The 12,919-nt window shown below is 37.9% G+C and overlaps 2 protein-coding genes across 4 annotated transcripts in view; one reads left to right on the top strand and one right to left on the bottom strand.

The window, feature by feature from the left end:
* Positions 1-4,967, bottom strand: part of LOC311289246 (membrane-spanning 4-domains subfamily A member 8-like) — a 450,268-nt gene extending 445,301 nt beyond the window's left edge. For 2 of the 3 annotated variants that reach the window (XR_014627084.1, XM_084407088.1), the window contains exons 1-5: positions 4,818-4,967; positions 4,662-4,706; positions 659-863; positions 366-476; positions 199-273 (exon numbers count right to left, since the gene is read on the bottom strand). Coding sequence is in view for 2 of the 3 variants with exons in the window: in XM_084407088.1 (XP_084263214.1) it covers positions 199-273; positions 366-476; positions 659-838 (366 nt within the window). In the remaining variant the exon portion in view is untranslated. Of the gene's footprint in view, positions 1-198; positions 274-365; positions 477-658; positions 869-4,661; positions 4,707-4,817 lie in introns of all 3 variants that reach the window. The other variant, XM_084407089.1, reaches the window with a different exon arrangement.
* Positions 1-12,919, top strand: part of LOC311289216 (tripartite motif-containing protein 16-like) — a 696,468-nt gene that overhangs the window by 77,322 nt on the left and 606,227 nt on the right. The gene's annotated exons all lie outside the window — the stretch shown is intronic.

Below are 12,919 nucleotides of genomic sequence, written 5' to 3'. Positions count from 1 at the left end.
CATGATCCTTCAGAAATCATTCAGAAATCAAGGTTTTGACAAAGGTTTTGGGTTCAGTAATGTTTTCTTTTCTTTCTTTCTTTTTTTTGAAAGAAATTAATACTTTTACTTTCATCCAGTTTTGGGCAGTTTGTTTAGTCTTACATTAAATAAAGTTTGTGCTTGGACCCCTGAAAATAACAAGTGATGTGCGCATACCAAACACAAACTGGAGGAGGCTTTGCCATGGAGTTTATTTTCTGCAGCAATGCAGAGTGATCCTGCGATAATGTACTGAGAGGAGAGAGAAAGGAATCTTCTGTTAGAATATTTAGCTTGTGTTAGAAAAGACAGAACTGTACTTAAGTTGTATATTGTTTGCTTACGATGAGAGATCCCCAGAAAGGAATACCACTGAAGAAAAAGATGGAATCTACATTGACTGTAGACACGATTCCCAACAGGAGAGTCAGCAGACCGATCATTATCTGGACAGTCTGAGGAAGAAAAGAAAACAGGTTCTTATTGCAGGGGAATAGTGACTCACAGTTATTAGCTGAGCAGGGTTGCCAGATCTGCACAACAGTTTGTTAATGTTTGTACTACTGCTTTTTTGAATTTTTTTCCATACCTTTCCTCCTTCACACGTATAAAAATGAATTATTGAAAAATGTCTCACCCCGAGTGCTTTTGGTTGGCCTTTCAGGAAAGCCTGAAGTCCTTGAGGAGCTGAAGCTGTCAGTGGCACATTAACAGTCACTGGAGCCGTTGTCCCCGTTTCAGCTGGAGCCGTTTGTTTTGGGGCCTGAAACTGGATGATCAGCGTCGACGAGTTTGTGGGAATGACGGTACTAGACATTCTTCTTTCTGAATCTGAAATTGACCTGTACTAAATAAAGACATGTAAAAACATGTGAAGACTAAGAATATAAAATTATTTTCATAAATAATCTTACCAGTGTATTTATTAAAATATTATATGTTCATAGTTACTATTATAAACAATCTGTGGTCTTCAAATTCTGGAAAAACGTATGAACGCAGTCATGTCACAGAATTATTGGTAACTAGAATAACTCTTCACAGATATTATATTACAAACATCTCATGTTTAAACTGATCTACAGCTGTCATCATCTAACAGGTGGGACATTTGCCAGTATATACTTAAAACAATTGTATCGACTGAGACAAATCAGACACAATTATTTGCCATATGCACACACAAATCTTTAAAAACTTCCATCCGAGAGCAGGGTCCCAACCCCCCAGGCGGGACGAAAGGGGCCTGGTTGCCATGGCCGCAATCAGATAGGATGTTTTTATGACTCTCAGGAATGCTAACAAGTAACTAACTCTGCCACAGATATCAGAACAAACTCTCCTGCATTCATTTATTGATGAACTGACTAACATGAAATGAACATGCATTCCAGAACATTTTGAGAATGATTTACTGTTGTGTGTTTTGTCTTTTAATAATTCTGTTGATACTATGATCTCTTTGATACTATGTAGTTATTACAGGACCAACTGTCAATGTAACCCCACTTATACCATGTTTGGTCTCGATAAATTGGTACTTTGAAGATCGAAATGATTGTGTACATGATATGCCAATAGCTGTGCAACACATTAGTATTACTAAGAATCTTCCTTAGTAGTGTCATTAAACACCAATCCAGCATGCCAGTCCGAGTGAGCACGCTTAAGACAAAGGCTTGTAAATCCTGGTGACAGAAGAAACTCCCGCCAGAAATTCTACCCTTCTCATTGGGTGAACCCCCCACTGGGCCCTGCAGGCCGAGTCAAACTGCCTTTCTTAAATCCAACCAAGAAGAAAACGGACAACTCTTGCCTTAAGGATGCCGTGTGTTCCAGCATGGCCTCAACAGGCCCAGGGCAGGAGGCTTCGAAGCATCCAGGACATGTGCTCACTTCAGCATCAAGGACAACTTCAGGAGTTCAGAGACGTCATTTAACACGAACGAAGTCCCTCGCAACTTTCACCATGTGCTCTTTGACTACGTTTACATGCAGCCAATATCCGGGTTAGGGTCACTATTTGGGTTTCTGAAACATTCGGAATAACCCGTTTACATGCGTGAGCAGAGAGAGTTACTCCTGTATACATGGAATTTGTAATCATAATGTAAACGGCGACGCACGGTTAGCGTCAGGACGTACGGACAACCTTAAGACGCAATATGCGTCATTTCCAATTCTTCTTCCTGTATCCAAAGACAACAACAACAGCAGCAGCACCCGGATAATGAATAGTTCGGGGCAGATAGCGATCGCCTTTGTTTGCGCTTTCCTTCTCGCTCCAAAAGTGTGTTGCTGTGCTGCGTCTCGCCATGTTAACCTCTACTTCTTGTTTACTTCCGGTATACTGCACGCGGGTTTCTGTATGCGCCGTCTCTACTCAAAAGACCAAGATTCCTTGCGAATAGAACATGCGCAGAACACAAATCAATGTTCCTTTTGATGGGGATATGCCGATACGCGTTTACATGACCAAATATTCGGGTTAGAAAAGGGGTACCCCAGGGGTAATATCCGGGTTTTTAAAAACCGGGATATGAGCATATCCGGGTTTTTGCCGGTGTTTACATGGCCGTGCGCAACCGGGTTATTGCTAATATCCCGGTTTTGAACGGGTTATTGGCTGCATGTAAACGTAGTCTTTGTGTCCTGCCGGCCCATAGAGTGTAGGCCACAATCTGCACTCCAGCCATGAGAACAGCGACAATACAAGTTCATCCTATCTTCTTCATCCAACAGAGAAGAAACGATTGCAACTTGCACCATGACTTTTGACCCTCACGGACCCACCAACGGACTCATTTTTCAACCACTTCAAGAATTGTATCCATGCAAGTATTTCAATTTAATGAATTGCTCTGAATATGATCAGCTGATGGTTCTTCTCATACAAAAATAGATCTTGCTCCATAGTTCTATTTCCAGTTTCCGGTTCCACATCACTCACCCCTTTACCTATGCATGTATGTATGGATGGATGAATGTATTTATGTTTGTTTAGTGTTAATTATGTTTGTGATTTAGTTAATAAAACTTGTGCACAATTATGAATTTGATTTCTGATCCTCTGTTTGCATACAAAGTCCCTTTTACGATTCTGATTTCGTTACAGTATGCTCTAATTTCTGTACATGCTAAGGAATAATTATTTTTCAGTGACGATGAAAGATACACTTTTCTTAGAATAAATGAATAATCAAAGAGTTCATTGGAAATGATTAATTGATTGTAATATTAATTAGCTTACCTAAAAGTTAATCTAATTAACTGACCCAAATATTAATAATTAATCATAATTGGTATTTATGGATTATTATTAATATTTCCCCTTTGAGTTAATGTCCTTACACAATAATATCGTAGTTAAAACCTAAAGTAACATTGACAAACTATTTGAAAGTTTACAATCTTTAGTTTTCATATTTGTTGAATTTAAAAAAAAATTAATTACAGATGAGCAGTAATTTATAAATTTGCAACAAGAATATTTCATTCTTCATTAGGCGTGTTCAGGCCTTTATTTTGAAATAGCGATGAACGTGAAAAATCATGGAAGATTAGTAGAAACCTCAGTTTGTTTTCATGGCAAGAGTTCAAAAGATAACACCAATTTAATTTTATGAGAAAAAAAGGTCTGACATTTTTTTAAATATACAGAAAAAAAATGATGGATTCTCGATTTGGTATGCAGTGTTGAGCTATAATGCACATACATGTTTTTTATTGCTTTTCTTATAGGTTGAATACAAACCAAATACTGCCAAACCGCCCATATTACTTCTGGATAGGATGACTACTTCATACATTTTATGAAAATGATGGAAATATATAGTTCAGATCACTCAAACCATATATGGTGGAGGTGCCCTTATATGGTCAGTAATGGAGCTTGTGAAAAAGTGTGGTACTGCGCCAAACAAACTTACTGAAAGCTATTTTTTGAGATCTCAACCTAAAATTTGGATCACAACTTGTTCAGATTTGCGGCTTTGATTTTCTTGCTATTTTAGAGTAAAATGTATTTTGTAAAACAAAAGTCTTACGGGGTGGGAACAACATGAGGGTGAGTAATTACTGGCAGAAGTTTCATTTTTGGGTGAAGTAACCCTTTAACAAAAATGCCCTACTGCCGTTATAAATCCAAACATTACTAAATAAAGTAATAAACTACTCATTAAAAAAAAATTGGTCTTAAAAAACAACAAAAAGGGAGACATAATGCAAAGATAATAAATTGTATAAAAGTAGTCAGATGAGATCTAATTTGTTTTACCAGGGGGAAAAAAATGCACTCTTCAGTTGGTTTTTCGCACTTTGCTGTGTGTTCATAGTTCACTCCTCTGAGATAACGCATTCTGTGGTGTAATACTGTTTCCCAGAATGAAAGTTAAAGTGGGTGGAGCTCAGATGGTTAGGAGGGGTGGCAAAGCTACACACTGTTTCCAGGAAATCAAGCCTGACGCACTACTGTAATATAATCTCTTTTCACAATAACAGTAATACTAAATTAAATCTTACTTAATTTGTCTTTGTTGTATTTTATATAATCTGCATGCTGGTTTGGAAACAGACTTGTAAATATTGTACAAAACATGTGGCATAACAATAATAAGCACAGTCAAAACCATTAATCTTACCTTATTTGGAACAAATTTGGCCCAATAATCAGTAGTTCAAGACTTCTAAAAAATAGAGAAAAAATAGAGATTTTGGATTGTAAAAAAACAACAACAAATTTAGCATCATACTGTATCATTTGTGTTAATTATGGGCATATAAGCCGGATTCATTACCTTTAGTATGCTGTTAAAAACGAAGTGAAGAAGCTGGGTCCAGACAAAAGAAAACACAGGGCTAAAAAACACGACTAGAAGAGGGAAAACAAGGAGCACTTGGGGGAATTTAGGGTGGGGAAACAGTGGAAGAACTACAGAGACCAAGTAAAAGACTACAAAAGGACAGGAAATAATGAAAAATACAAAATACAAGACACTAAACAAAAGACCTAACACTAGTGCATCCCAGACTCAAACTCATAAGGTATCCCTGAGAGTTAAACATCTGACAATCTAAAACCATACTATCACACACAAGCAGGAGATGAGACAGATATTCACTGAGCTGGGGCCTCATTTATAAAACTTTCTGTAGATTTCATACTAAAAGTCTGCGTACGCACAAAAAGTTTTCAGATTTATAAAACCATGCGTATGCCAGAACCTGCTCAAAAATCCCAGTCAGCGGAAGATTGTGTGTACATGCATCTCAATCCTTACAGTAGCTTACAGTGCCTAGTTTCACTATGCATAACATCATCTGCATATCATTTCCATCCACATTATACCATGTTTAACACCATCAAAGGTACAAGACATTGGAAAATAATAGATGCGGACTATAAATGGCATTTGTGCCATTCACATTACATTGCTAAAAATCATCCAATATCCTTGCTATGTTTTAGAATAAATGCCTCATACATAATATCGACCAATCAGTGTTTTTCAACCACGGAAACAGGTCAATAAAACTGCAGGAGAACAATTATGTCTCAGAACGTTACATTTACCCCAGGAAAGCCATTTTAATTGTTATTATAATGAAAACTGCATTATATTAAATTTTTTCTTTCTTTTTTTCCTTTAACACTAGAACTACCGGAATTCCATAACTACTAGAACGACCATAGCGGTCATTCTGACCGTTCATACTTTGACTATCATATGGCCGTACTGAACGTCATTTTCGTCATGTCATATCTATTGTACATGTTAACCTTCTCTTTTCCAATGAAGCTTTTAATTCCTGTCGTCGTAGCCCTTAAAACAAGCACAAAAGAAAGATTGCCCCGACAGGTGCAGTGTTCCTCTATGTGAGGAACGTTTTGCGTCAAAATAATATTTTTTTCACCGCACTCACCATGTGAATAGACATGCACAAAAGTTAGGAAACATCAAAGCTTCATACCGTTTAGTACAGCCCTGTTTGTAAATAAGTTCAATAATCAATACAAAATCTAAAAATAAATGGATCTGTTATGATAGGTAATAATAAACAGGACACAAAATTTGTATTCAAATGAATGTGAAAATGTATTTTCAAGCCTAATTGATAAATATTTTCTTATTTTCTTTGTACAATAAAAACAAATCTTATGATACAATAACTTATAACATATATACAATAACAAAAACACTGATACATTTGAATATATTGTAAAAACTTTCACGGACACGTATGCAGCACAATACAGTAGCTACACGGTCACACACCTAGGCTAAGAAAAAACATGAACATTAGCTAAACAAGAAAACGAACTGCTTTAGAACGATTAGTTTCAGTGAACAAAAAATATTAACGACCAAAATCAGGTTAACTGCCAGTTAATCTGATGTTGTTCGTTAATATTTTTTGTTCACTGAATAACTGCCCATTTGAACGGCGCAAACACCCCGCATCTTTGCCGCTTACGCACATTCCACACAGGTAAACACCGCCTTTCCTGTGCAGCTCCCACACACCACTTTGTGACATTTGGCACATGTCTCCTTGGTTTTATTTTGTTTGCAGTTCCTCCAGTTGTATGGCTTTTGATTCCATGTGGTCGGAGCGAAGTTCGCTCGCCAGTCGTGTGATGAAGTCCCTCCGCGAAACTTGCAATGTAGCGGACTTATGCTATCTATAATGCGTGCGGTCAAAATGACCGTCATGGTCATTCTAGGTAGAAATAGTCAGAACTGTTTAGTGTTTTGTGATTTTAATAAAATAACAGTGTCAGAATAAAATATACACATATTTAGGAAAAGTCAGAGTCCTACAGCCACATTTATTTTATTTTAACAAAGTTATTACACTGTAAAATTTAAAAACGGTCAAAATGACCGCCTTGGGAGTTCTAGTGTTAATAAAACCAGCTGATAGAGCTCTCTGTATGTTTACAGCATTATGTGAGATATATTTCTTCTGAATCGTGAAAATTGTGTTAAGCAATAATAAAAAAAGTAGCCTACCAGTCATTGTACCACATAAACATTGTAACATGTTGTCACTAAACTTAATACAATTCTGTTCAGTTACCAAAAGTTTTGACAATCAACAATTACACCTATTGTGATGCAAGTTGTTGTTTTTTATTTGTCATCTGCTTTTATTCACTATTAATTCAAGCCCGCTGTAGCAGACCTCGTCCGAATGATGACCAAAATAAACTGATGAGTTCAATTAAGTTTATTGTACATCACACAAAAGATGAAGTGTTAGTTTTACTCCAGAAAATCACTGTAAGAGCTGAATAAACACAGTATAAGATGTGAGCATTTAAGTCTTATCCATAAACTCTCTCTCTTCCTTTCATTAGCATGGAACATACACAGCGAAGTACACAAAACACTCGTTACAACTAACAATAAACAAATATATACACATCTTTTCAGTCGGTGCTTAATAAACTGGTACACTGTATATCCGTAAAACTGAAAAAACAAAAAAAACAGTTGGTACAGAGCCATCCTCGAGTAACAACGAGAGAAAATGAAGACTGCTGTGTTCATTCTTACATCCAACAACAAAACACCTCAATCGCTTAGGAGACATTCTTGTCTACAGCTGCTCAACCGTCGAAACAATGGAGGACTGTCACATTGCCCCGAATCTGAGAACAGCTCATTCTGAGACAGTGCTTATGATTTATTGAGATTATAAAAAAAGTTTTAAATTTTTATCATTATAGGGTGGTTGTGTACACACACATTTATGTTCAAACACCATGTAAAAGTGAATTTTGCCTAATAGGTGCCCTTTAAAGTCATAGCAGATGAACTGAACATGATTCTGGCTTTGCATGGGGAGAAACAACACTCAATGTGAGATTGAGATGCATTACCTGTGATGCACCAGCAAAGCCATGCTGAAGTGCATCAAACAATTCTCTGGTTACTATGGCTGTGACAAATGTACCCAAAAAGGCAACTGGGAGGGGCGCATGACGTATCAACAAGTGCATGACCTCACTTTGAGGGATGATGTCTCATTTAGAGAGCAACATCAGCCAGAACATCATCACGAGAATGCTGTGTCGCCTTTTAGCAATCTCCAAATTGACATGGTCAAGTCTTTCCCTGCTGACTACATGCACCAGTGCTGCCTGGGAGTGATGAGAAAAATGCTCCTACTATGGTCACGGGGCAAGTCAGGGCATCGGCTATCTCCGGCTCAGCTGGGGGAGGTCAATCAGAGGCTAAGGAATTTGAGAAGTGACATACCCCATATTTTTGCCAGGAAGCCGCGCAGTCTGGAGGAATTTGGAGAGGTGGAAAGCCACTGAATTCAGATGCTCTTTATGCTCTTCACTGGCAAAGTTGTTCTCTGGGGAATCCTGCCAGAAACCCTGTACAGTCATTTCATGGCCTTTAGTGTGGCTTTGTGTATACTAGTGTCTCCACATTTAACACAAACCTACAATGTGTATGCCCTTGAGCTCCTCACATATTTTGTCGAACAGGGCAGGCACATAAATGGGGAAGAATTTCTAGTGTACAATGTGTACTCACTGCTTCTCATCACTGCTGATGCCACCACAGGTGGATCATTAGACAAATGCAGTGACTTTTCGTTTGAGAGCAATACCTGCACCAGCTGAAAAAGATGGTTAGATTAGGAAACCATGTTCTAGTCCAAGCAGCAAAACGGCTCCAAGAACGTTCACAGATTCCCATACAAACAAGTGAAGAGAGACCAATACAATTGAAACACCCTAATAATGCTTAATGCAGCTTTGAGAAAATCAAACAATGTTTAGATTCATATGGACATATAATGGTGTAGTTATTTACCTGAGTGTCATTCATGTGTTTGTATTATTGATGTTTTATCCATGTCATATTGTGAGAAATAACAGTATTCTCGTTCAATATAGCTGTTTTACAGGGTTTTATAATCTATCCTGACTCAAATAATGTGTTTCTATCAGCAAACACTCAGAATAAAGTGAGATGATCTGCTGATGATCCTGAATGGCTTGTTGAATGAGTGTTGATAGTCTGAAGGCCTATTCACACCGGGACGAAATTTTGCGAGCGATATTCGCCGACGTTTAACGCCTCGTGACTAAACAAAGGTCGCCAATGTGAGTGTGCACACCAATGCGAAAAACGGCACGCGTAAAAGCGTAATTTAAAAAAAAACGCCTTGGGTTCGTTTTTTTGGTTTGACGCGCCGCATCAAAAACTATCCAACCAATGAGATTGGCGCTTTTGCTCACGTGTCTGGAGCTTCTGAAGTTACAGTAAAACACAACTTGGGGGCGCTCAAACACAAAACGGTCTTGCCAAGCACACATACGTAACGGCGAAAAAGATATACGCCAAGTAGCGTCTACACTGCCGGGAAGAAATAAGACGAGGAAGATGCAAGGCAAGATGAATGTAGAGCTGCTGGTCTCGTTGGTGTCGGAACATAAAGAACTATATGACAAACGCGACAGCGACTTCAAAAATCTTGATTAAAGAGAACTTCTTGTTCTCTCTGGTAAATGTTCTGTTTTACATTAAGCGCCATCTAATGTCAGGGAACGAATTTGCATGTCCACTCGGCTCATCGTCAGCGAAAATCGCTTGGGTGTGAACACCAAAAAACGCATTGAAAAACGCTGGCGAATAACGTGTGCCGATATTTGTCCCGGTGTGTACGGCCCTTGAGGCTCACAGATCTGCTAAAAACACTCTTTATTTCATGACAATAGTTCCTGTTTTCACCTCATTTATTATGCTGATGTCTTCAGATCTGCATTAGAGAAGCAAAGCATGCGACTGGAATGGATGGAAATGCTCTTATATGGTGAAGCCCTTAGTCTCAATTTTACTGTTTAAATAACAACTTGATCCTTATAGATTATGTTGCACTAATTGTTATATATTGATACTGTTTATTCTATTGTCCAGAAAACTTGTATTTTATTTATAATTGTATTCCCTTTTCAAGGTCGCCGTTTCAATTGAAAACGTGTTCTCTACGTGCTCACCTGGTTTTATATATATATATATATATATATATATAAAATAACTTACAAAATAATAAATAGAAAATAATAATAACTATAATATTTTTATTTTATAGAAAATCTTTAGTTACCGTTACCTGGTAACTAGAGGCTGGAAGATATTACCTAAAAGCAAAATCTGAATTAATTGAACATTTTGCCTCGATTTCGATTCATGAATGAAATTAACGTTTTTTTTCTCGAAACACAACTTTATTCTCGATATTTAATGAATTTATTCTCAAGATTGTATTTTTTTTTACTTTTTTTCCTCGAAATTTTAATTTCGCATTATAACGACTTTAATCTCAAGATAGTTTTATTTTATTATTATTGCTTGGCCCTAATCCTCTTTCATATTTCCACAACTTGGGACACACAGCCCTGAATATATATTTATGAAAATGGCTATACAGACATCTAGTGGCTACAGTATGGTATTACAGATTATTTTTGTTTATTGTATAAGGAAAAAATAAAAACACAACATTCAAAATTTCTACACAATCTACATAGTTTATTTAACAATAGGCCTACATGTTGACTAAAGCCGTGATCTTTCTTAATTTGCCTGACTGAACTTGGGGTGTTGGCAGTGGGAGTTCATACGTTACCTATACAGCGAACATCCCGTTAAGTGAGAAGAGATTAAAGGAACACTCCACCGTTTTTTGAAATAGAGCTTATTCACATTCTTTCATACATTTAGATAGGTGGGTAAATGCATTTTTGTCTCAGTGCATGCATTGTTTTAGTTTGACAGGGTCGGCGCTAGCTTAGCTTAGCACAATGAATGGAATCCTTTGTTGCCAGCTAGCATGTCCTGAGTAAAAGTTATAAAAAAAAACAAAAAAAACACGTAATTACTTCTTGTGGCCTGCGTATTCACAACGAGTACAAATAGCGATGCAGATTAACACTAGGTGATTTCTTAGGCAGATATTGACTTGGGACTATATTATGGGGAAGCACAGGCGAAGCACTGCTACTTGGGCGCAGAGATATCACGCAACACATGAAATCCCACGACTTCCGTCAACACACCGGTGTGAATAGTAGCTGCCTGGCTATTTTCCCAACAGTACATGAATGGCGATGAACATGGCTGATTTTGTGTGAGCCAGAACCATACCTATATACAAGAGTTTATAGAAAAAGAGTGGAAATAGAACGACAGGAGGAGGTTGCGATCGCTCAACAGCCCGAGGACGTGAGGATGAGAACCAACACGAACTGGTGGTGTGAATGTGGGGGAATATGCCGACTGAAATAGAGTGTCTGTGCTGCGGCGAGTGGGACAAGTTTCTGCCATCGATAACCAGGCTCAACGTGTCAGATCAAGATGAGCGTACCCGCAGTTGTGTCACAGCTACCGCGGATTTCACGGCGCTGATCCATCCTGCAGTACTTGATTTTTTTTCCGGTGTGATAAAGTGAACTGGAAAAAACGCCCCACGCCGAATAGACCAAATGGACAGCTGTCCACAGAGTAAGTGATTATTTTAAACATGACACATGTATAGTAAACTGCTTGTAGCCTTCTCCTCTCTAGTAGTTATACTAAAACTCCTGAGTCAAAAGAACCAGGCTAACTCGGTGAGAGAAATATAGCTAACTTAGCCCTCAGTCATTTCATTTTACAGGTAATGATAACAGCGATTTTTATTTTCGTTTGGTTGTTCATGCTAAACAGGTTGAATTCAACATGAGGTTATACTAGAGGAGGCTAACGTTATTTAAACCGTAGTCTATATACAGCTTCTCAGCATCTATCTTATAACCGAATAAAAGACACAGATTAACATAAGGAAGAGTAATAAAAGACAACTTACATGTGCACTTTGTTCTGCCTGTGCTTTGAAAATAGATGGGATGGGGACAGCCGTATGTTTCACACGTAGTACCCTCTTTCTGGGCCCATATTCTATTTTTTCAAAGTAACTTAGTCCTCCGGTGCAAAATGCTCTTCGCAAACACGATACTGTTTGATTTTGTAGAGAGGCGTTGAAGTACAGATCTCCAGAGCGTCTAGCCATTTATTTCTCAGTTCCACATTCGATGGAATTCTGTGAAACATTACATTCATGTATGTCCTTTGCTTGTTCTCACAACCTTTTGCTATGCAGATAATTACCATGTTTGCTGTAACTTCTCAAAAAAAAAAAAAAAAAATCCAAAAGCGAAGACACTCGGTGCAGGTCACGCGTGTTGTTCTTCTGTGTTTTGACTCGTTGCACACCGGTATGTTGACAGAAGTCGTGGGATTTCATGTGTTGTGATATCTCTGCGCCCAAGTAGCAGTGCTTTGCCTAAGTAGCAGTGCTTCGCCTGTGCTTCCCCATAATATAGTCCCAAGTCAATATCTGCCTAAGAAATCACCTAGTGTCAATCTGCATCGCTATTTGTACTCGTTGTGAATACGCAGGCCACAAGAAGTAATTACGTGGGTTTAAATTTTTTTTTTTAACACTTTTACTCAGGACATGCTAGCTGGCAACAAAGGATTCCATTCATTGTGCTAAGCTAAGCTAGCGCCGACCCTGTCAAACTAAAACAATGCATGCACTGAGACAAAAATGCATTTACCCACCTATCTAAATGTATGAAAGAATATGAATAAGCCCCATTTCAACAAAACGGTGGAGTGTTCCTTTAAGAAAGGACATTTTGGTACAACCATGTTGTTTGCATTTTCTTCTTTGAAAACAAAATAGCAGTGGAATTTCCATGAACTGAAAGTGTTTTTACCTTCTACTAGTAGCAGTGATTCGATCTGCATCTGAGGAGATTGTAGCGCTTGATATGGTGATGATGTGCCAAAATACTGATTTATTTAGTTTTAAATTAAACCATTGTAAT

This window comes from Rutilus rutilus (genome assembly GCF_951802725.1).
Source record: "Rutilus rutilus genome assembly, chromosome: 4".
NCBI lineage: Eukaryota > Metazoa > Chordata > Actinopteri > Cypriniformes > Leuciscidae > Rutilus > Rutilus rutilus.
The sequence above is the reverse complement of the archived record's forward strand: the minus strand, read 5'-3'. Positions and strand labels throughout refer to the sequence as shown.